The sequence below is a fragment of the Lissotriton helveticus genome, chromosome 7 (assembly GCF_964261635.1).
Source record: "Lissotriton helveticus chromosome 7, aLisHel1.1, whole genome shotgun sequence".
Taxonomy (NCBI): domain Eukaryota; kingdom Metazoa; phylum Chordata; class Amphibia; order Caudata; family Salamandridae; genus Lissotriton; species Lissotriton helveticus.
The window spans coordinates 217,457,886-217,480,479 of record NC_136068.1 but is presented as its reverse complement, the minus strand read 5'-3'; the positions used below and the strand labels follow the sequence as shown (position 1 = coordinate 217,480,479).

The 22,594-nt window shown below is 44.8% G+C and overlaps 1 protein-coding gene across 1 annotated transcript in view; it reads right to left on the bottom strand.

The window, feature by feature from the left end:
- CTCFL (CCCTC-binding factor like) overlaps window positions 1–22,594 on the bottom strand; it is a 270,522-nt gene that overhangs the window by 38,056 nt on the left and 209,872 nt on the right. The window contains exon 9 of the mRNA XM_078651972.1: window positions 866–1,026. Coding sequence (XP_078508098.1) covers window positions 866–1,026 — 161 coding nt within the window. The remainder of the gene's footprint in view (window positions 1–865; window positions 1,027–22,594) is intronic.

Sequence of the window (22,594 nt, the reverse complement as noted above, 5' to 3'; positions counted from 1 at the left end):
TCACCGGGAAAGAAGACTGGGAACATTCACTCATCTGACACAGAACTTTTTTAACACATGACGTGCATTAGAAATCGGAGGTATAGTGGCATTTGAGGGAGTATATTCAGGGAATTTTCACCTCATTGATTGCATTAAAGCCTATTACACATACTGATGTTGTTTGCGATTATTGTAAATCACAATGGACTCCAACCTCTGAGCGAGGAGTAACCCAACGCAGCAGACTTGGATAATTGTTGTGGTCCCCCTCTGAAACAAATGACTATTATGAGTTATTGTGGTACCTCGTGTACGATTAGAGATGGGGGGAGTTTACCATAGTCCTCTGTTAACAGCAAGGCCTGTTAAATATTTATCAGTGAAGCATATCAAATATATAGATCATGGTAGCAAATAATTCATCTTGTTCAAAGCAAGGCTGGGATCAATTCCTGTAGGCGATTGTATGTTGTTGATTGTATGAGTCCTCATTAGTATGGTATCAAATGTTGAATCCTTAATGTGTACAGCCATTTAACTGCAGCAAAACTATTGACTACAGCATTGACAAGGTAAGGATATATGCATGTAGGTAAGCAGAGATTCAATTTAAACCAACATATATATTCCTTGACAATATATAAATCCTCAAGGCAAGCAGATGTGGAGTTAGGAATCTACATTAACCCACATATACTTACCCTTTCTATATTCTGGTCATCGATATTTTTGTTAAAACATTATGTTAGCATAAAATTAAAAACTTGAAAGTCTGACATACAACTATTTGCAAAGAGCCACAATAGCCTGTAATCTACAGTTGCTAACAGCGATCCTGTTCCATATTTCGGTTAGACCAACACAACCAACTGCTATACTGTACCTGTTTGCACCTGTAGTTGCACTGATCACAACGGAACCTCTTTTCTCCCTTATGTGATCGCTGATGCTGTTGAAGAGTATAGCGTTCATGGAATGCAGATTCACAGTACCGACATTTCATTGCCAAATCAACGTATGTATGTAACTTGCGTAAATGTACACCTGGAAGGCAGAACACGTGATAGGGAAATCATAACTGACTGAAACATCCTGGGTCAATGCATGGATATAACTCTTACTCCCCTTATGCATAAAATAAACCACACATAAAATTATTTGTAGTGCGATACAACCTGGGCTCTTCATTTGGTGAGCTACTTCTCAAAGATTAACTCGCTGATCGTGACAATGTTCCATAGACTCTACTCTCTTAGTCTTATCATTGCTTAGTGACACCAGCATGTATCAGGCATAAAATAAAATACTTCTCTTTTTTATAAAGTGAGCATTTGGTGGGACATTGATTTATTGCTGCTGCTGCAAGCTCTTTAGGTTGTGAACCCGTGTCCACTAATCTGTATACACACCCCCCACCTCCGCTGGAACACCCCTGTACCTCCCACCCATGGGAGCCATAGACTGCTCAGTCACATGTTCCATGGAGAGTCAAGTGCATAAGTGGTACTTGGCCCAGTTGCTCAGGATCCATAGTAGGTAGCACCCAAGAACATCAGGAGTGAAAAGCCTGAACCTAATCTGTTGGGCCCAGTAGCTCCTGCGTGCCCTGGGGCCCTAAGAAAGGGGCTCTGACAGGAGCTACCTAGATATAATTCAAACTGAATCAAATTGAAAGGAATTAAAAAGGGAGCCCAACTTATCATTGTCCTTTTTGCCCCAGACTTTACATTTTATAACGCAATCCACTTTACAGGACAACATCACAATATTTTTCAAAGCTGTGATTGTAGGTAGTTTTGCTAATGAATGGAAGAGTACTAGAATGCAAACTGAGAAATTGGCCAACTCTAAGGACCATGGGGTTGGACCATATGTATTACCTTCAGCAAACAACTCTGCAGAAGAAGCACTGAGCACTTGAATTTTCATTCGACACTCTGGAGACAATGCATAACGAAGGGGGCACATTTACAAAACTGAAGAGCACAAATGTTTCAAGTTAGACCACAATATCATTCAAGAAATGTACTGCATCTGTGTTCAGAATCAAGTTAGTTTGATATCCCAATATTTTATATGTTCAAAGTGTCTGGAGCTTTTTAAAAAAAGTTTTAAATTATTTGACCAAAGCCAGGAATCAAGGTGGAACAATAGTTGCTAGCGGGGAATAAAGTGTCCCTTTTATCAAAATTGGTAAAATTCAAACTCACCAAATGTCAATGTATACAAGAAAGGAATTATTTTAGCAATGTTATTGAGGCAATCATACAGAAACAACACCAATTGCCAATGCAGCATTATGACTTTCTGAATCAAGATTAACATTTTGTTTATCGAGACAAATAGTCTATAATATAAAATATCCTAGCTATCGTAGCGAAAGGTTTCAATTCTATTAAGGACTCGGAAATGAGGGTTACGCTCAACTTTGTTCACTTCAGTATACCATTTATCATAACAACAGCCCATTTGAGCATTGTAAACAAAACAGACTAGCTTTCCCAGCATGGAAGAACAAAGTCTAAGCCAATCAGGTAACATACTACTCCTTATAGTTCCATGTTTTCCCTTATGCCCCCTTTCTTTGGTCAAAAGAACAAAGTTTGTGTCTCCAGCGTATTCCTATTTGGAAGTTTCCATTTCTGTAAATAAGGGATAATTATAACTAACTGGTCGCAAAGATTCCAACACCTTCACAGTAAAACATAGCGATCTCATGTCAATCATTTTGAAGGTCATTGCATGGTAGTATCAGTTAACATAGTTACTCATCAGATATGTTGCTGTGAAAACCTATCTTACTATCCCCTCCTGCAACCCATCAGTTGCTGCTACTTCTGTGAGTTTGATACAGAGTGAGACGATTGCAATGGGACATCCATTGAAAGTGTATGTGCTACATTCAGTTGAGATATTGTCAATGCGAACTCGCACACACAATCTTACAAGCAGTCGTCTAACCAAATATGAGCAATTAATCTTGCGTCCGGAGAATGTTTTATGTGACAAGATGCATGATTTTGAATCCAGCTACATTATTACCGCTTCCCACTTGTGAAGGGGTGGTAGACGAAGCAGATCATGATTGTCTTGATTTGACTGAGTTGTATACGAAGCCGAGACCTGACATATAGGATACTCCATTAAGTGAATCTGATCATGTTTTGTTTGTGGATGGATCATGCTTAAGAGACAATGGAGGTATCTTGAGAGCTGCATTTGTGATCTGTGCAATGGTGGGTGTTGTTGAAGCATCATGGTTGAATGGAGACAGTTCAGTACAAGTGGGGGAATTGATAGCACTTACCAGAGCCTGTTGCATTTCTGAACAAAAGCGGGTTACCATATTTACAGATAGTCAATATGGTTTTGGGTTGGTACATGATTTTGGGCAGTTGTGGTCTCAACGTGGGTTTATGACCTCTTCAGGTTCACCAATACGAAATGGAGAGTATGTAAGAAACCTATTGATGACACTACAACTGCCAACCCAATTGCGGTGGTGAAATGTTCAGCACATAAATCTGGTTGTGACTATGTCACAGTTGGCAATAAATATGCCGATGAAATTACGCGTTATTGTGCTCTAAATTCCCATGCAATCGATGGGGAATTTTTGAAAAGAACAATCTGATTAATTTGAATGCAGACCAATGTTTTCAATTGTTGAAACATGGGAAGAAATTAGAGAATTACAAGATTCAGTTACCTACGCAGAAAGAGACGGGTTCAGTAAAGCAGGATGTACACACAGATAAGAAGATGAAGTGTGGGTTTACACAGACAGGAGACCGGTGTTGCCAGATAGCTTACTGTCTGCAAAGGCAAGAGTTTGTCATGGTTCAACTCGTGTAGACAGAGATGCAATGATGAGACTTTTTAAACAAACATGGTACAATCCAAAATTCAGAGCCATTGCAGAGAGTCTGTGCCAAAGATGTATAACATGTAGGCAACAAAATGCAGGTTGAAAAACAATTGTTAATTTGAGTCAAATTGGAAGAGGAGGAGGTCAATCTACGCATATGCAGATGGACTTTATAGACATGCTTCCTTGCAATGGATACAAATATGTTCTTGGGATTGGGTGTTTGTTATCGCGTTGGATTGAAGCATACCCCACATGTCGTAATGAAAGTCTAACAGTTGCTAAATTGCTGCTTAGAGAGATAATGCCTAAATGTGGCTTTCCAGTCTTGTTGGAATCATAGAGAGGAACACACTTTAATAATGAAGTGGTGCAAATGCTTTGTGCTGCCTTACAAATTGAGCAAAAATTGCATTGTGCATATCGACCCGAAGCATCTGGTGAGGTTAACAAGTAAGCAGCACAATAAAATCACAATTAGCATAGGTTTGTGTGTCAACCTCTGAAATGGCCTGATGCATTGCCACTGGTATTGATGAGTTTGAGAAGTATCCCAGACAGAAGAACAGGCCTGTCCCCACATGAAATTATCATGGGGAGGGCTATGAGACAGCAAATCAGCTAGTGAACATATCTGATGATTTGGTGCTGGATTATTGTAAAGGATTGGCTGATGTAGTGCATTCTGTGTCTCACCAGGTTAGACAAGTCACCACTACTGTCCAACAGGAGCAAACACATGATTTGTGCCCAGGTGATTGGCTGCTAGTGAAAAAACATGTGAGAAAGACCTGTTTGGACTCTTGTTGGGGTGGGCCATATCAAGTGATTCTGGTGACAACAACTGCAGTTAACCACTACAGCGCTACCGCAATTTCCCGCTGTGCGCTGAAGAATTAGAAAATGGCTTGTTCATGACAAAGCCAGCTCGTCATGAGCGCAGCATAGGTAACGCCCATGACGAGCTGGCTTTGTCATTAGCGTGGAAGTGGTTAAATGTGGTGGTGTACCTAATTGGGTGCATGCTGCACATACTCGTCGAGTCCCATGTCCACTTGAAAGTACAGAGTCGGATGAAGGTGAACAAAGACAGCCTGATCAGACTGAGAATCAAGTAAAGTGGGCATCAGCTACTGGGTCTTGTAACACTGTTGGAAACACAAGTGCAAAAAGGTGACCACAGGACTGAAAGAACTGAAAAGTTGAAAGATATTTTGTAGAAAAAAAACTCAAATTCTGCAACAGAAGTTACTAGTCAAATTGAACCACGGGAAACAGACGGAGAAGAAACTTCAGTACGCAGAACAAAAAGAGCACTAGTTCCAAGCAAAAACTATGCAGCACCTGAATGGACATATTTGGCTGCCATGATTGACTGGGAAAAATAATTCATTGCGTTTTGCTTTAAAGACAACTCATCATATGAGCCACCCTAAACGAACTGTGTATGGGAAAAGAGGGTGCTAAAAAAAATAAAAAATGAGGAAGTTGGAGAAAAAGAAAATAAGGTCGTGACCAGACATTGGAAAAGTGGTGGCACGATCAAGTAAACCTTGCTAATGTAGTCTAATTGATATTATATTCAAAGAAAATGAATGATTCTGAGACTGAAAATACAAATAAGTTTGTCATGCCTAAACAAAGATGTTTAGGTGTTTGCTTTATAGGTGTTTTTGTTTTAATACATGTTTTGGTAGTGTCTATACTACTTGTGCCTATTTTTGTTTATTCTGTTGAGTCTATTAATGGATATGTGAGTATGACTACTGAATTAACAAAAGTCTTTGGAAAATACATAAATATTAATGAACTAACAGGAAATAACTTACACCAAGATAAATCAAATAATGACTTTTCGTTAAATGTTTTCACTAAGCTCTTGTATGGGTATGTTGATACTATGGATGCAGGAGATTGTTATGTATGTGTACAGTTACCAACGTCTGTGTCTGAAGGGGTAGCCTATCACCATCTTCCTTTAACATATGGAATATCTTGTAGTGTGATAACCAATTTATTTTATGGCAAGGAGCAGTTTCAATATTACTATTCTAATTATGATTTCGTTTTTTCAGAAGTTTCCATTATGAAGAACATGAATATAGTGTTAAGTGCGAAAAATGCTGAAATTAAGGGTGAATTTTTTCATACTAATAAGCCTATTGATACTGTATATGCACATAGAAACAATTTAACATGTATTTTCAGTGGCGTAGAAAAAGAATGTATTAATTCTGTAGAAGATAGACGTGAAGAAATTAAACGAAAAGTTACAGAAGAGAAAACTAGAATACCTCCTTGGGCACATAGGGAGGGTGATTATAAGAAAGGTGAGACTTATGCTGCCATGACTCTGGATTGGCATCATAAAGGAAAGCTTTGGATACTAAAACAAAATACTGAGGGGGATATTCTCAAGGACCGGCGATACCTGCTACAAACGCCAGATAGCGGCAGTGTTTTTTATCACTGCCTAACCCTGAAAACTATTGCCATGTTAGCGATGTATTACCAAGTCGTCGCTACATAGCGATAGTATCAGGGAAGGGCTGTGAAAACAGCCTCTAACATCAACACAATGGCGATAGGAAATCCGGCGTTAGCAGGTGATAACTACAATTAGGCCCATTAGAGGCAAATAAACTCACATTAGTCAGCCCAATGTGGGATTTCTTTGTCTCTAATGCAAAAAATATCCTATCTATCAACCTCCATTGTAAAATAGGCATAAAAACAAATAAACTGCAAATGGAGCTACCAGGGCCAATTGCAGCACACATCAACAACCCCTGCAAGCCAGCCAACATCCAGGATAACCAGGATGAGAGCTTTGATGCCTCGCTAGACCTGCGCCTGCAGCCTAGATGCCTCGCTGGACCTGTGCCTGGAGCCTGGATGCTTCGCTGGACCTGCGTCTGGAGCCTGGATGCCTCACTGTACCTGACGCTGTACAAAAGGGGGTGGTGATGGACGGAGCATCTGAACCAATCAAACACTCACACCCAGTCAAAAGATCTGGGTTTAATCCATCACCGTTCTTTAGCCCACTCAGCCACCCCAGTTCAGACATGGCTATATGAAATCAGTCTGACCCTGTGCCTCATGGGAACAGTCCAGCCCGAACTGCCAAGCCATGCCTTCCCTGGACCGGAAACAAGCTTCCGAGGACCGGTTTCTGGCATTACAGCTGTCTTCAGCCCGGCTTGCTTGAATCCAGTGGCAAAGTGAGCAAGGGACTCACGTCTGAGCATACCCTGCCACACTTATGGCGGCCAAAAGCGGTACAAAAGGGGGTGGTGATGGACGGAGCATCTGAACCAATCAAACACTCACACCCAGTCAAAAGATCTGAGTTTAATCCATCACCGTTCTTTAGCCCACTCAGCCACCCCAGTTCAGACATGGCTATATGCAAATCAGTCTGACCCTGTGCCTAATGGGAACAGTCTAGCCCGAACTGCCAAGCCATGCCTTCCCTGGACCGGAAACAAGCTTCCGAGGACCGGTTTCTCGCATGTTAGCGATGTATTACCAAGTCGTCGCTACATGGCAATAGTATCAGGGAAGGGCTGTGAAAACAGCCGCTAACATCAATACAATGGCGATAGGAAATCCGGCGTTAGCAGGTGAGAACTACAGATAGGCCCATTAGAGGCAAATAAACTCACATTAGTCAGCCCAACGTGGGATTTCTTTGTCTCTAATGCAAAAAATATCCTATCTGTCAACCTCCATTGTAAAATAGGCATAAAAACAAATAAACTGCAAATGGAGCTACCAGGGCCAATTGCAGCACACATCAACAACCCCTGCAAGCCAGCCAACATCCAGGATGACCAGGATGAGAGCTTTGATGCCTCGCTAGACCTGCGCCTGCAGCCTAGATGCCTCGCTGGACCTGTGCCTGGCGCCTGGATGCTTCGCTGGACCTGCGTCTGGAGCCTGGATGCCTCACTGTACCTGAGTCTGGAGCCTGGATGCCTTGCTAGACCTGCGTCTAGTGCCTGGATGCCTCGCTGGACCTGCGTCTGGAGCCTGGAGTTGGATGCTAAGGAGGTGTGGAGTTGATGAGCCGTGGAGGTAGACATTGATGCGCAACAATCGCCTGCACCTGGTGGTGAAGACTGGCAGGGCGCATGGAGACACGTTGCTGACCTGTGTGAGAAGACCGCTGTGCGCACCTTGGAGATGTCAATAATAGAGGCGCTCCTGCGCCCTAACGTAGGGAGGTCTGCATCACATACTACAATCCCCCACTACATCAAGGTGCACGGAGGGGATTACCAAAAGTGGGTGCCGCCACTCTGCATCACGGGCGGATGATGTCGGGCTGGCCGGACCCTGTGGAAGTTAGGCCTGTGAGCTGTGCCGAGCTTGTGTGGCGTGAGCACTGCAACTTCACCTCAACTGCATCGGGAAGTTCACCAGCAGACTTGGCGGCGACTGCTGTACCCAGGCTTGTGAAATTCCCTCTGGCTGAGGCTCCTGCTGGCTGAGTCACAGATTTGGAGAGAGTGCAGCGGATTGCACCACGGTGTCAATGTTTAGGTAAGAAGAAGGTGGGACACGTAGCATAGGATGCCTGGGGGTCGAGTCCCCCATGCCTGGCACACGTAGATGAGGCACCCCCAGTGTCGGATCATCCGCTATGGCGGAAGAGCGTCACCCCACTGCTTCCAAGCAGTGCAGAGGAGGAACAATCATCACATGATGATAACTTACTGATGTAACCGTGCTATATTTCCCTTGTGTGTGGGTAGGACTGCTCCAAGCACGGGGCATGGCATGGGCGGATTGGCATGCCCACTCAAGTGCGCAATGACTGTTTGTCGGCCCACTCAGGCCGCCCAAAGCAGTTATGCGCACTTCCCTGTTCGCAATGCAGGCTGCATAACAGCCTGCATTACGAACATGCCCACCCCTTCAGCCACTGGTTGCATGCTTTGTCCCGTTGCCAAATTTCAATCCCACCGCTGCATCGCAGCATTGTGATTGGCTCAGGGGAGGGAGCCTGGCTGCCTACTTGTTGTTCCCGGAAGCAGACGCAGGAGAGCAGGAGCAACGAAGACACTGGACCCGGCTTCGAGGTAAGACTTCCCTTATTAAATTTTTTACAACACCAGCTCACACACACATCCCTGCGTCCACGACCCCATCCAGTGTTCTTTCCAGCGTTTACCACATCACAGCTGTCCAGCCCCCCCCTGTCCAGCCCCCCCCAGGACTTCTCAATGGCAGCCGCTGTGCCCCCATGCCCAGAGGATGTACCACCGGGTGCCACAGGCACATACGTGGTTGCGACGCATGCCATAACATTGCATTCCATTCCCATGCATACTAATATTAGGCATATTGCAAAAGTAGAGTAGGTGCTGCATAGCGTTGACATCAATATCACTATTCCCACATCAGTGAGTGCATCACAAAACTAACCTTTGCCGCCAAACCCAACCGTGAACCCTGAAATTTCTTTTTGAGCAACATAACACATCAAAATCAAATTTGGCCCACATGCACCCCCAATTTCAATATTATATCCCAAATGCACACCCCAAATTCCATATTTTACCCAACACACACCCCAAATTCCATATTTTACCCCAACACACATCCCAATTTTCATATTTTACCCCAACACACACCTCAAATTCCATATTTTAACCCAACACACACCCCAATTTTCATATTTTACATCCAAAACCCATACCCACCCGAAAAACCTTAAATGACCCCATTACTTACCTCACAATGCGTTGTAATCAAATGCCATCTAAAAGCACCTGCGGAGTCGGAGTTGCGTTCTGGACGATGTACTGCCAGCGTTGTAAACCAGCCTTCCTCTTGGACACTCCACCGCTATGACGCTAGCACCCTCCTCGCCATCAACCCTGGATGCCACCTCGCTTGCCAGGACCAACCTCTGCTCCGGACCGGACATTGCCATCCCCTTCACTGACGGCTGCAGTATTGCCCGCAAGGAGCACCCCGACCATCAAGGAGGAGGCATTGCCATCACCTACAGAAGCACACTCCGACTTACCACACACTCTAATGACCCACGGGTGACCATGGACCACCTCAACTCCCAGATCCAGACAAGGCCCAAGCACATTCTCTGTGGCACCCTCATGTGCAGGCCCCCTGTTCCATGGCCCCCCATTCTCCAATACCATTGTAGACCTCATTGCACCCCAGGGTCTCCCATCCACCGACGACATCCTACTCGGTGAACTCAAGTTCAACCTGGACAACCCCAGTGACCAGGACACCACCCCCTCCTGGGGAAGTTCCCCTACATCAGACATAAGCAGCAAGTCACCTCAACTAGCCACACAGCAGGACACACAGTCTAGCATGTCACCTCCACCAGCGGGAACTTCAACCACCGCCACAACACGGGACTCTCTTGGTCGGACCATCATTGGTAACATCACGTCTTCACCTTGACCACCGGATGCCACTGCCATCATCGCACCCCCTCACAACTGGTTCAAGGCCACCAAAGAATGTCTTGTCCACTCCCTCCGCAACAACACTCCACCAATGCTTCCAAACGATGACACCGCAGCGCGCTACCACCACGATGGATCTCCAACAGCGCCGACATTTGGGCACCCCTGATGAACGGCACTGCATCAGTACCTTCCGCCTGCCTGATGGCAGGCGTGAGGGTGACGCAGTGCCACAGGGATAGGCTGGCCCCATGCATCGCTGGAGTTGCGTCATGGTTGTGACATGACTGCAGCAATGCGTGACTTTAGCGCAGACAGATACTTCCGGATTCCTGACGTATCTGTAATTACTTGCGTCATGGAGCGCTGTCCAGTGAATACAACGCATACATGCTGTTGCAAGAAGGGCGTAGTGAGAAGTGTTGCAACACTGTCTTGTCGCAGCGCTGCAACCCTTTTCATGACTGGGGCACAGGAATGCGCACTATCTTATTGATGGTGCACATTCCTGAACTGTAGTTTTGTCGCAGGGCATGGCTGCAACATTGCTTGCAGCACTGTCCAGCAGCAAAACATGCTGTGATGTGGCCCCCAAGCGTTGTCCCCATTTTTAAGACCAGCTATTTTCTGGTCTTAAGTAACTGGCTCTAACTGCAGTTAGAGCCAGTTTCTTTGTCTTCAGAAGTTTAAGGATCCCCTTGTGAATATGGAGTAGTGTTGTTTGCAGTTTTTGCACTGGAATGCCTCTTCTGCATATAATTATCGCTAACAGAAGTAGTGATCTTTATAACGGACGTTTCTGCCAAAAAACAGTCGCTAACGGCTGTTAGCGACAGCTTGGTAATAGGGCGATAAAATGATCGCCGCCTTAGCGGCAGAAAAGCGCCACTAACCCGGCGATAAATCCTTGTGAATACGCCCCATAATCTAATGATACATTTATTGGTTCCTGTGAATGTGAACACACCTTCCTGATTACGGGGGTTGGGGACTAAAAGGTGGTACTGATCCAGTTTTTCCAGGCGTACATTTTGTGTATGGTAAGAATGCCTGTTATAATTTGCCTAAACATTGGTATGGATGCTGTTATATGGGGATTGTCTTTCCAAAGAGCTATCATGTGAATGATAGTCCTGGAACCAATGAAAAGAAACTAACAAGGATTAAAAGGGAAATAAATTGTGTAGAAATTGTGGGTGATATATTTGGTGCGATAATACCTTCAGTTGGAATGATCTTGAATTCACACAAAATTAGAACATAATCTACAGTGGTTGATCGTTTATCAACGGATACCGCTGGTGGGCTTTTAGTGATTGATACTGAAATGGTTGCTATCAGATCCATGGTTTTGCAAAATTGGCTTGCACTTGATGTATTATTGCCAAAAGAGGGCAGAGTCTGTTGCATGCTGAAAATTCAACAATGTTACACTTATATACCCGATAAAGTAGAGATTTGCGGGGATATATTATTAACATTACTAACCTGCATAGTGATTCAGCTGAATAAAAAATTGATGGTGCGTGGGAGAAACTTGGTAAGGGTTTTTCTTCAATGGGAAATTGGCTTCCAGCATTGGGTAATAGCAACGTGGGGAAAATATTAACACCATTAATAGCTGTTGCTGCTAGTATAATAATTATAATATTGATATACAAATGTTTCATACGTAAAGTAGAAACAAAACGAAGTAGAGGTAGGAAGAGAAAAAGGTTTGATATAGAGTTAGAAGCCAGAAAAGGTACTTACTACAAAGTAATGAAAGACATAGATGATGTTAGGCTAAAACAGATGAAAACAAGTGCATTCTAAGATAATCAGATGGTAATCAGATTATTTGGATTGTGTGATGGCTTGATTCGCAATCAGATGGGGGATTGATGGAGCGTGATTTTTAAATATGTTTTTGCTCGATCAAATCCTACTCATTGGGTGTGATACTAAAAATCTACTAAAGAAATAGGTCTAACAGAGTGTCTCGTGAAATATGTGAAAGTTTAAAACTGCATCGTAAAAGCATGCAGAAGTTTCACAAACTGGTTTGAAAATAAGTCATTCATGAAAGAGAGAGAAACCTATTAATGCACTGTAATAATAACGTGATAAAGTATTATGCAAACTGTAGTTTAGCATAATATGAAAATGACAAACGTTAAAGTAGAAATGATTCCTGTTTAAAGTTTGCTTGATAACGTAAAAACTAAAAAGAAATTACATGCTCATATTTAAATAAATCGGAAACAGACCATATTTATATATTTAATGAAAATGTAATTTCTTATGCACCTTTATTTCTCTTCTCCTATTTTCAAAATTAGTGTGATTAGTCATTAGAAAATGAATGATTTAGTAGTTTTCTATGGATGCCTCTTAATTCGAAATGTATTTAGTTCAATGTTATTTCCTTCGGATGGATTAGAAATGCTGAGCAGATCACATTCTAGCTATGGGTATTACCACTGAAGTTTCTTTCCTACAGTTTGAATAATGGACATTTTTCTCTGTAACTGAACAAATGTATCGACCTTGTTCCAAGATCAGTGGTGAGCGTGTTGAGCAGACACAACAAATTGCAAATGTATTTCCTATTTCCGAAAGGAAGTGATATCATACATTCTTAAAAAATGTGAACACTAAACAAAGACATTACGTATGGGTTCCGGACGATTAGAGTTAGAAAATCGATCACAGTACGGTGGCACCACAGATTATGACCAATGGAAATCATGCAAACTGTGAAAAAGTTATTTTGCGCTGACGTACATAGGTATAAGTACAGAGTGAGAAAGGGACTGTTGGTTGCTTGCTGTCAATTTGCCTGGTGATTACTATTTCGCCTCACGGTGGATATTTTCCTTGCATATCCTGAACCTGACATGCTGTCAGTTTGAACTTTGACTTTCCTAAACTGAACTCTACTGATAACTTCCGTACTTTACCGGCTGGTGAAGTCGACACTTTGGCTATTGTCACTGTACACAAGCTCATCTTGTGTCCTGATTCTGAAAATGTACAGCCGATATTTGGTTTGTATGATTCCTAATTGCATTTGTATTTGCAATGTATTCTCTCTCTCTCTCTCCCTCACACATAAGGTTATTTTGATGATGTATTTGCTCTAAGCTGATGAAGTATTGTGACTTAATTGTATTACAATGAATTTCTGATATTAAATGTGTCTAATGTATTTTCGTACTTTGACCATTCATACTGAAATATAGATAAAGGTATTTGGTAACTATTCCATGTGTTTTGTTTCTTTATTGTTGATAATATTGTAAAAGTATTATTATAGCCTGGCACGTCTTTATTCCAGGTCCTAATGGAGGAGTGACTTTCTTTCTCTAATTATCTGAGTTTCTATTAGCTCTTAGAAAGAGCTATCGTAGGACCTTATGGTTGTGAATTATTGTAGAGTTTCTATGGACCAAACTCTGTAATGTTGCAAATAATGTTATTGATTATTTAGATAATGGTGTGCTAGGTAGCTCATGTCTGAGTGCACCAACATTTTTACACATGCTTCCGCTGGATCAGTGTGATAAAAGTGTAGTGAGGCCAATATGGTGGTGCTCAGTGCTTTAAAGTGCATACACCGAGAGAGAGGCAAGGCTGCCTGTGGTAGACATTTAAATGATGTGTGAAGGTTAGGAGAAGAGATATAATTAATGAACTTGGAACAACTACTTGAGGCTTCCAATTAAAATAATTCTAAAGATTTCTGGGAAATGTTTAATGCTTCTTCTTTTACTCCTAGAGACGTCAAAGTTGTCCATGGTGTGAATATTTCTGAGGCTAGATAGGTTACTCCTTTTTAAGGTTGAGGACCGTAGGCTGCGCTTGCGCAGTCTCGGTCCGAGATTTAATGTTTCTTAGTATGGGGGCTTGAACCCGCGCCTCTTCTCCATTGGCTGGCTTCCTAAACGGAGGCCAGCCATTGGAGGAGAGGGGCATCACTCCTTTCAAGCTCCGTCTTTTTCCGATTCGGGGCGTCTTTTTCCGCTTCTTTCTTGTTTTCTTTCTCTCCTCTTCCCATTGGCTGGAATTTTACCTTCCAGCCAATGGGAAGAGGAGAGAAAGAAAACCACGCCCCTGAATCAGAAAATGACCGTGCTTTCTCCGAGGCATTTCTTCCTCACCTCGGAGAAACATGGTCGTGCTGCTTGGTTTTCCGCCCGCCTCTCAGCCACAGAATTTCACACCGGCAGCCGAGGAAGTCTTTGAGGGACTCCACCCCCCTGAGCCGGTAAATCCCTCGTTGCTTGTGCTTGCTGCCCCCTCGTTGCTTGTGCTTGCTCTCCTGCCCCTGCCCCCTCATTGCTAGTTGTGCCTCTGTGCCCTGCTTGTGATCCGGTTTTTGTGCCTCTGTGCCCCCCTGCCCCCTCGTTGCTTGTGCTTGCTGCCCCCTCGTTGCTTTTGTGCCTCTGTGTCCTGCTTGTGATCCGTTTTTTGTGCCTCGTTGCTTGTGCTTGCTCTCCTGCCCCTGCCCCTCGTTGCTTGTTGTGCCTCTGTGCCCTGCTTGTGATCTGTTTTTTGTGCCTCTGTGCCCCCCTGCCCCCTCGTTGCTTGTGCTTGCTGCCCCCTCGTTGCTTGTTGTGCCTCTGTACCCTGCTTGTGATCCGTTTTTAGTGCCTCTGTGCCCCCCTGCCCCCTCTTTGCTTGTGCTTGCTGCCCCCTCGTTGCTTGTTGTGCCTCTGTGCCCTGCTTGTGATCCGGTTTTTGTGCCTCTGTGCCCCCCTGCCCCCTCGTTGCATGTGCTTGCTGCCCCATCGTTGCTTGTGCTTGCTCTCCTGCCCCTGCCCCCTCGTTGCTTGTTGTGCCTCTGTGCCCTGCTTGTGATCCGGTTTTTGTGCCTCTGTGCCCCCCTGCACCCTCGTTGCTTGTGCTTGCTGCCCCCTCGTTGCTTTTGTGCCTCTGTGCCCTGCTTGTGATCCGTTTTTTGTGCCTCTGTGCCCCCCTGCCCCCTCGTTGCTTGTGTTTGCTGCCCCCTCGTTGCTTGTGCTTTCTCTCCTGCCCCTGCCACCTCGTTGCTTGTTGTGCCTCTGTGCCCTGCTTGTGATCCGGTTTTTGTGACTCTGTGCCCCCCTGCCCCCTCGTTGCTTGTGCTTGCTGGCCCCTCATTGCTTGTTGTGCCTCTGTGCCCTGCTTGTGATCCAGTTTTTGTGCCCTGCTTGTGATCCGGTTTTTGTGCCCTGCTTGTGATCCGTTTTGTGTGCCTCTGTGCCCTGCTTGCGATCCGGTTTTTGTGCCTTGCTTGTGATCCGGCTTTTGTGCCTCTGTGCCCTGCTTGTGATCCGGTTTTTGTGCCTCTGTGCCCTGCCCTGCTTGTGATCCGGTTTTCGTGCCTCTGTGCCCCCCTGCCGGATGTATGACGTTACAACGCATGCTATTACAACGCATGCCTTTACGACGCAAGTTTTACAACGCAAGTCGTTACAACGACTTGCGTTGGGGGCGCGGGATAGTGAATAGTTTAATTTACTATTCCAACTCCAGTCCCCGTGGATAGTAGGGAAGGTGTTGGATAGTAAATGAAAACTATTCCCTATGCTAGAGCACCCCCCAGCGCAAGTCGTTGTAAAAGTTGCGTTGTAATGGTTGCGTCGTAAAGGTACTTTGTTGTAACAGTTGCGTTGTAAAGGATGTTTCCCCCCCTGCCCCCTCGTTGCTTGTGCTTGCTGCCCCCTCGTTGTTTGTGCTTGTTAATGGTATGAGTTTTCACGACTTCTTTTATATGGCTTAGAAATGTTGCCGTACTGCCCATGACTTTTTGCAGCTTACCCAGTGTTCTTCCTAGTGATCGTGACATTCATGCAGCCCCTTGGAGATGTTCCAAGACTGTCCAGTTTACTTTGCATCGTTTCAGTGCTCTTTATGTCCCTAAAAAACGAGATTGGTGGCAAAAATGTATGAAGGCGCAACTGCTTAGCTCTTCTTCAGTGGCTCTCATGCTGGAGTAATTGACATCTTAAAGGCAGCCCAGTAAGATTGCCCTCTGTCCCCAATTTTGATTGTTTTGTTTATTGAGTCTTTGCTGTGATGAAAGTGGAGTTTGGGGACATCTGAGATACAGTTTACCTTCTTAATGTAGTTAAAAACAGCCTTTACCCTGATGGTATAATGCTTTATCTTGCACTGTGCCTCCCCGTACTGAGAACATTTTAGCACACATTTAAGGATGTAACATGGATTCGGAGTACTGTATCAGCATCACCAAAATAAAGTGCTCTTAGTATTGCAGATAGAGGCATTGTTCCACCTGCCTTTGTGTTTAGCGACATGCTTTCTCTGGTTGAATGTTTGGGGGGGTCTTGACTGGATGTTCATTGGAGTACGCACTGAATTATAAACCCTTGTTTTAAAGAACCATGAATACGACTGGTTGTAAATTGCCCATGCTTATTTTTGGCAGGATACATTTGGTGAAAAGGTTTGTTCTCCCTGGCCCTGTTTCAATATATCTATGTGAGGCATCCCTTTCTTTCTTTACCAAAAAACCTCAAGTCCTCAATTGTGAAATCTATTTGGACTAAAAAAATACCCATGCTTAGTAGGGGAAGTCAAATCGATTTCTGGGAGATGGAGGCTGGTCGTTTTAGATCTCAAGGGTCATTTATTTTGCTGCGTTGGTCTCATTTGCAAAGATTTTTGGAAACCCACTCTACCTCTTGCACACAATATGATAAACATGGTGTGGGATTAAAATTTAAGAGTGGTCCGGGAGTTGTGATGGTCAGTTTGTGCCAGATTTTGTGCACTTTTAGAACTTTTGGGAAGGTTTAGAAGTAGAATTCCTTCAGAGTTTAGTGGCACATTTCAGATGTTCTCTGCAGGATTTCTCTACAGTGTATTGCTAGATGACGAAGAAAGGTCATGGTTTCTTTGTATGGGGCAACACTTGAATAGAGGATAACCTGATTTTCTGTGATTCACATAAAACGCGTAATCTGCAACAGAGATCCAGGTTTCTATTTTGAAAGCACTGTTAAATTTGAAATTTCCATGGCACGATTAATGGTGTTTGAGGAAGGGCTGAGTCCCTGGTTGGGATTCTCTTACCGTCTAACAATATTGTTTCAGTCGTACCCAAGGGGTGAGTTATGTTTACATTTAGCCACATTCAAAGTCCAGACAATTTGCACCATTGTGATAACATTCTCTGACATCTGGAATACACCCTTGAGTGTTACTTAAGGATTCAAGAGTGTTGTTTGAAAGGCACCGGCCTCAAAATCTGAGGCTCTTCAACTAACATTTATCTAATAATCTTAAAGCATGGGGCCCTGTCTTTGGATAGGGACAGACCCATATAGTCTGAGATCATGTATGCCTTGATATACTATATACATTTTGGGCCTCTCAAAGAAATGTTGTGAACAGAAAGTCTTCACAAAGGTGTTGCCGTGATTTAACTCATGAGCTCTGTGTCATGAACTGGCTCTGTCTGTCTGTCTGTGTGGCTCTGTCTGTGTGTGTGTGGCTCTGTGTTGGTAGTTTTTTTGTAGGTGGCTCTATGTGTAGGTGGCTCTGTGTGTGTGTGTTGGTGGCTCTGTGTGAGTGTAGGGGGCTCTGTGTGTGTGTATAGGTGGCTGTGTGTGTGGGTGGCTCTATGTGAATGACTGTGGGTGGCTCTGTGTGGGTGGCTCTGTATGTGTGTGTGGGTGGCTTTGTGTGTGTGGTTCTGTGTAGGTGCAAATGCAATAGGTCTCACATTTGCGAGCGATTTAGCTATTGGCATTGTAAATGACAATGCCATTTATTTATGTTTTAAAAACCAAAACATAAATAAAAAAAAATGTTATGAGCAATGTCAATAGCTCTAACTTTAACAATGCCGAGACCGTTGCATTGTAAATGCTTGTCTTCTCCGTTGGGCCTGTACCCTGCTCAATATAGTGATCTTTTGTCATTTACCATCCCAGAAGTAGTTGGCACTATTAATGTCAGCCCGAGTAACAAAGCTCATGGACCAGATCTGGACCCATAAACCTATAAAAGTTTAACTTTCACTTTTGGGTCTCTTTGCTGCAATTGTTCTAAATTCAGCTGCATGACATTACACACTTGAGTAGTGGTGTAGTACTGTTATAATTCCAATGTTCCTTCTAGGGGATAGGAACTGTCCCAGTTGTCAGTGCACTATTCTATTAACTAGTTCCATTATGAAGCTGAATAAGCCCTCTCTGCATGCCTCCGAGCTTAGGCGGAAGAAAATAATATTCTGACTGCAACACAATACAGTTTCAAACTAATGTTTGGGCACTACATAACAATCCCTTAACTTCCACATTCTTATTATGAAGAGCATTATTGTACCAAAAGAATTGCTGTTCTTAGCCTGTATGGATTTAAGTTCAGCATTTGCCAGTGTCTGTGTGGCCACATTGCGGTAAATCAAGGCCAAAAAGTAGGAAGAAACGGTTATTAGTTTGCTTCAAAGTATAAATAAAAACGTATTACCAAGAGTCTGCCATGGAACCCAAGGGGAGTACAGTTAGCTCTTTTAATGGAGAATACTAGGATTGTGTCCTGACTCTTTTCATTGCATACTATTTGGGTCAAATCAAAGGGAAAGTTTGAAGCATACTCCAAGAACAGGCAGAGTTCACATTCCATAACTGCTTTATGCTTATTATGTGGTGCTTATCTCAAGAACCACTAATGGCCTGTAGGAGTTGATCAGTACCTAAGTTGCTTGCCTGTAGATCTTAGATGTGGTCTCCCTCAATCAGGTTCTCCTTCTCTATACACAACGTGTAAGACTTTGAGTGTATAGAAGATCATATTATAATAAAACCTTTGTTGTTGTGGACCTCTATCTGTAAGAATTCTGGAGGTTCATTGAATACGCCGATTTTGTTTGAATGTATGTACATGTACAAGTGAACTGGGATACCCAGCATGCATCACATTTGAGATGTCTGTAGGGTCAGACAGCGTACCGTCAATATTTACTTTAAGGCCAAGAGAGGTTAAACCCAAAATACCACTCTGGAGGCTGTGTACTGAGGGGCTGTCAGGTGGAGCCATTTTGGGCCATATGCGAGAGACAAAGAGGTGTATTTCCAGAATAACCAAGGAACTACATGTAGTAGAGCCATGGAGTGGGAAGCGTATAAGGTCACCCTAAGAGGGAATATATTACACACCGTTGGGGTTAAAAAGCAACTGGGAGTCTCACTATTTGAACGTGGGAATAAACAATCAACCTTTGGCAGATTTGTAATGTTGACCCCTCTGCTGAGCAACACCTGGTATAAATCATGAGAAATATAGAGGATACCTGGACATGACTAGCTAAATAGACATACACATGACAAAGAAAGAGACAGTTTCGGGAGGGTGTGAAGTGAGGCACTTACCATCATGGTTGATCAGTAGGGAGGCCACAGACTAAAATGTTGATGTCGCGGGAAAAGAGTGATCAAGTCATAATTTCAAGGGATGGTATAAACGAGGCATGCAAAAAGTACCTACAGAAAGGTTTTTCCCAAACAAACAAGGTATCACCAGGGGATATAGATGCCTATCTACAGAGAATAACACCACCTAAGCTTACGGTTGATCAGAGAACAATGTTGGAAGCCCCACAGGAACTGGATACGTTGCAGTCTGCCTTGGAGAATATGCAAAAGGGTAAAATGCCAGGAACAGATGGTAACCTAGTTTTATCTGCTGAAGCCTTCCTCCATTCTGTAAAGATTGCTGGATGTATATCTTGAGGCAGGGAAGGCAGGACCCCTGACCCCATCCCTTAGAGAAGCCATGATAATATTAACCCACCCATGCTCAAGACACATAGACCTATGTCTATCCTCAACATTGATGTTAAGATATTGGGTAACATATTCACTAACAGGTTACTTGGAGTTATAAGCTCACTGATTGTAAATGATCAGACACAAATTATCCTCGGACAGAGCAAATGTTTTAGCATTAGGAGAATAACATATATCATGCAGGTAGTGTCTGAGCAAGAGAACAACTATGCTTTGGCATCTCTAGATTTGGAACATGTGTTAGACACTGTGAATTGGTGGAGAGTCCTGTTGTGTATGGATTTTGAACCTTCATATATAGGAAGAGGTAAAATTGTTCGACAGACCCATGCCCTTAGGGCATAAAGGAGGACGGTGCAGACAATGCAATGGTCTGGGTGACACACTCAGATAAGTCCCCTTGTTGCTGGAAGTACTAGAGAAGTTTGGAGGAGTGTCAATTTTGCATACTAATCACAGTAAATCACAACTATTTCCAGTGGGGAATTGGGCACTAGCTGGAGCATGCTTTCCTAAAAACCTTGGTGTTCCAAGAGACAATTTCAGGTACCTGGGAGTCTGGATGTCCAGATGTCCTGTGGCACAATATTGGCAAATATATGTATAGTAGTGGAGTGTCTAAGCCACGGGAACTCATAGTACGGCCGGGCAAGCCTTCCTTGGCGGCCCGCAGACCTTGCAGACATTGTACTTGTGTTTTTAAAAAAGATTTTTTAAAGAGTGGCAACAAACATCCCCACAGCAGCGCAGACTCCGAGACACTCTGCTCTATTTGGGCCGTGCGATTCACAACTTAGCCTCATTAACAAGTAAATGATCTTTTAAAGACCTGTGAAGTACTCGGGTGCGGTTGTGTGTGTGTGTGCCCAGGAAGCTGGGGGGAGGCGACAGAGGGTGACAGACAGAGGGAGACAGACAGAGGAAGGGAGACAGAGAGAGGGAGACAGAGAGAAAGGGAGACATAAAGAGAGGGAGACAGAGGGAGGGAGACAGAGGGGGAGGGAGACAGAGGGACGGAGACAGAGACGGAGACATAGGGCGACAGACAGGGGGAGACAGACAGAGGGAGGAGGGAGACAGAGGGAGGGAGAAAGACAGAGGGAGGGAGTTAGACAGACAGAGGGAGGGAGAGTGAGTGAGACAGAGAGAGAGGGAAACAAAGGGAGACACAGAGAGAGGGAGACAGAGGGAGGGAGTCAGGGGGAGGCAGAGGGAGACAGAGGGAGGGCGGGATCGGGAGACAGAAGGAGGGAGACATATAGAGGGTGACAGTGAGAGAGAGACAGAGAGAGGAAGACAGAGGGAGACAGACAGAGGTAGACAGAGGGATGGAGTCAGAGGGAGGGAGAGGGAGAGAGAGGGAGATAGACAGAGGGAGATAGACAGAGGGAGACAGACCGAGGGAGACATACAGAAGAAGACAGATGGAGTGAGGGAGAGAGGGAGACAGAGGGAGAGAGCGAGAGAGAGGGGCACAGGGAGGGAGACAAAGGGAGGGAGACAGAGGGACAGAGACAGAGGGACGGAGACAGAGGCAGAGGGAGACAGAGGGCGACAGACAGGAGGGAGACAGACAAAGGGGGTAGGGCGACAGATGGAGGGAGACAGAGGGAGGGAGGGAGACAGAGGGAAGGAGACAGAGGGAGGGAGACAGAGCGAGAGAGAGGGAGACAGACAGAGTTAGTGAGACAGAAGGAGACAGAGAGGGAGGGAGGGAGACAGAGCGAGAGGGAGACAGAGAGAGAGAGAGAGGGGGAGGGAGACAGAGACAGGGACGACAGAGGCAGGGACAGGGCCAGGGGCAGACAGATAAGAGGCAGAGACAGACAGAGACAGAGAGACGGAGAGGGCGACAGAGGGAGGGAGACAGGGACAGACAGACAGATGTAGGCAGAGACAGGGGCAGTCAGATAGAGGCAGAGACTGAGACAGACATAGACAGAGAGTCAGAGAGACAGAGAGGGAGACGGAGGGAGACAGAGGGAGTGAGAGAGGGGAAGGGAGAGGGAGGGAGACAGAGGGAGGGAGAGGGACGGAGACAGAGAGAGGGAGACAGAGGGAGAGAGACAGAGGGAGAAAGACAGAGGGAGGGAGACAGAGAGAAAGGGGGACAGAGAGAGAGGGATGGAGGGAGGGAGAGGGAGGGAGACGGAGGGAGACAGTGGGACAGAGGGAGACCGACAGAGGGAGACAGAGAGGGAGACAGAGAGGGAGACAGAGAGGGAGACAGAGAGGGAGACAGAGGGTGACAGACAGAGGGAGACAGACAGAGGGAGTAAACAGACAGAGGGAGGAGGGAGTCAAAGGGAGGAAGACAGAGGGAGCGAGACAGATAGAGGGAGACAGGCAGAGGGAGACAGACAGAGGGAGGAGGGCTACAGAGGGAGGGAGACAGAGGGAGGTAGACAGAGAGAGAGAGGGAGACAGACAGAGTGAGTGAGACAGGGGCAGACAGAGGGAGACAGACGGAGGGAGACATAGGGAGACAGAGGGAGGGAGACAGAGGGAGG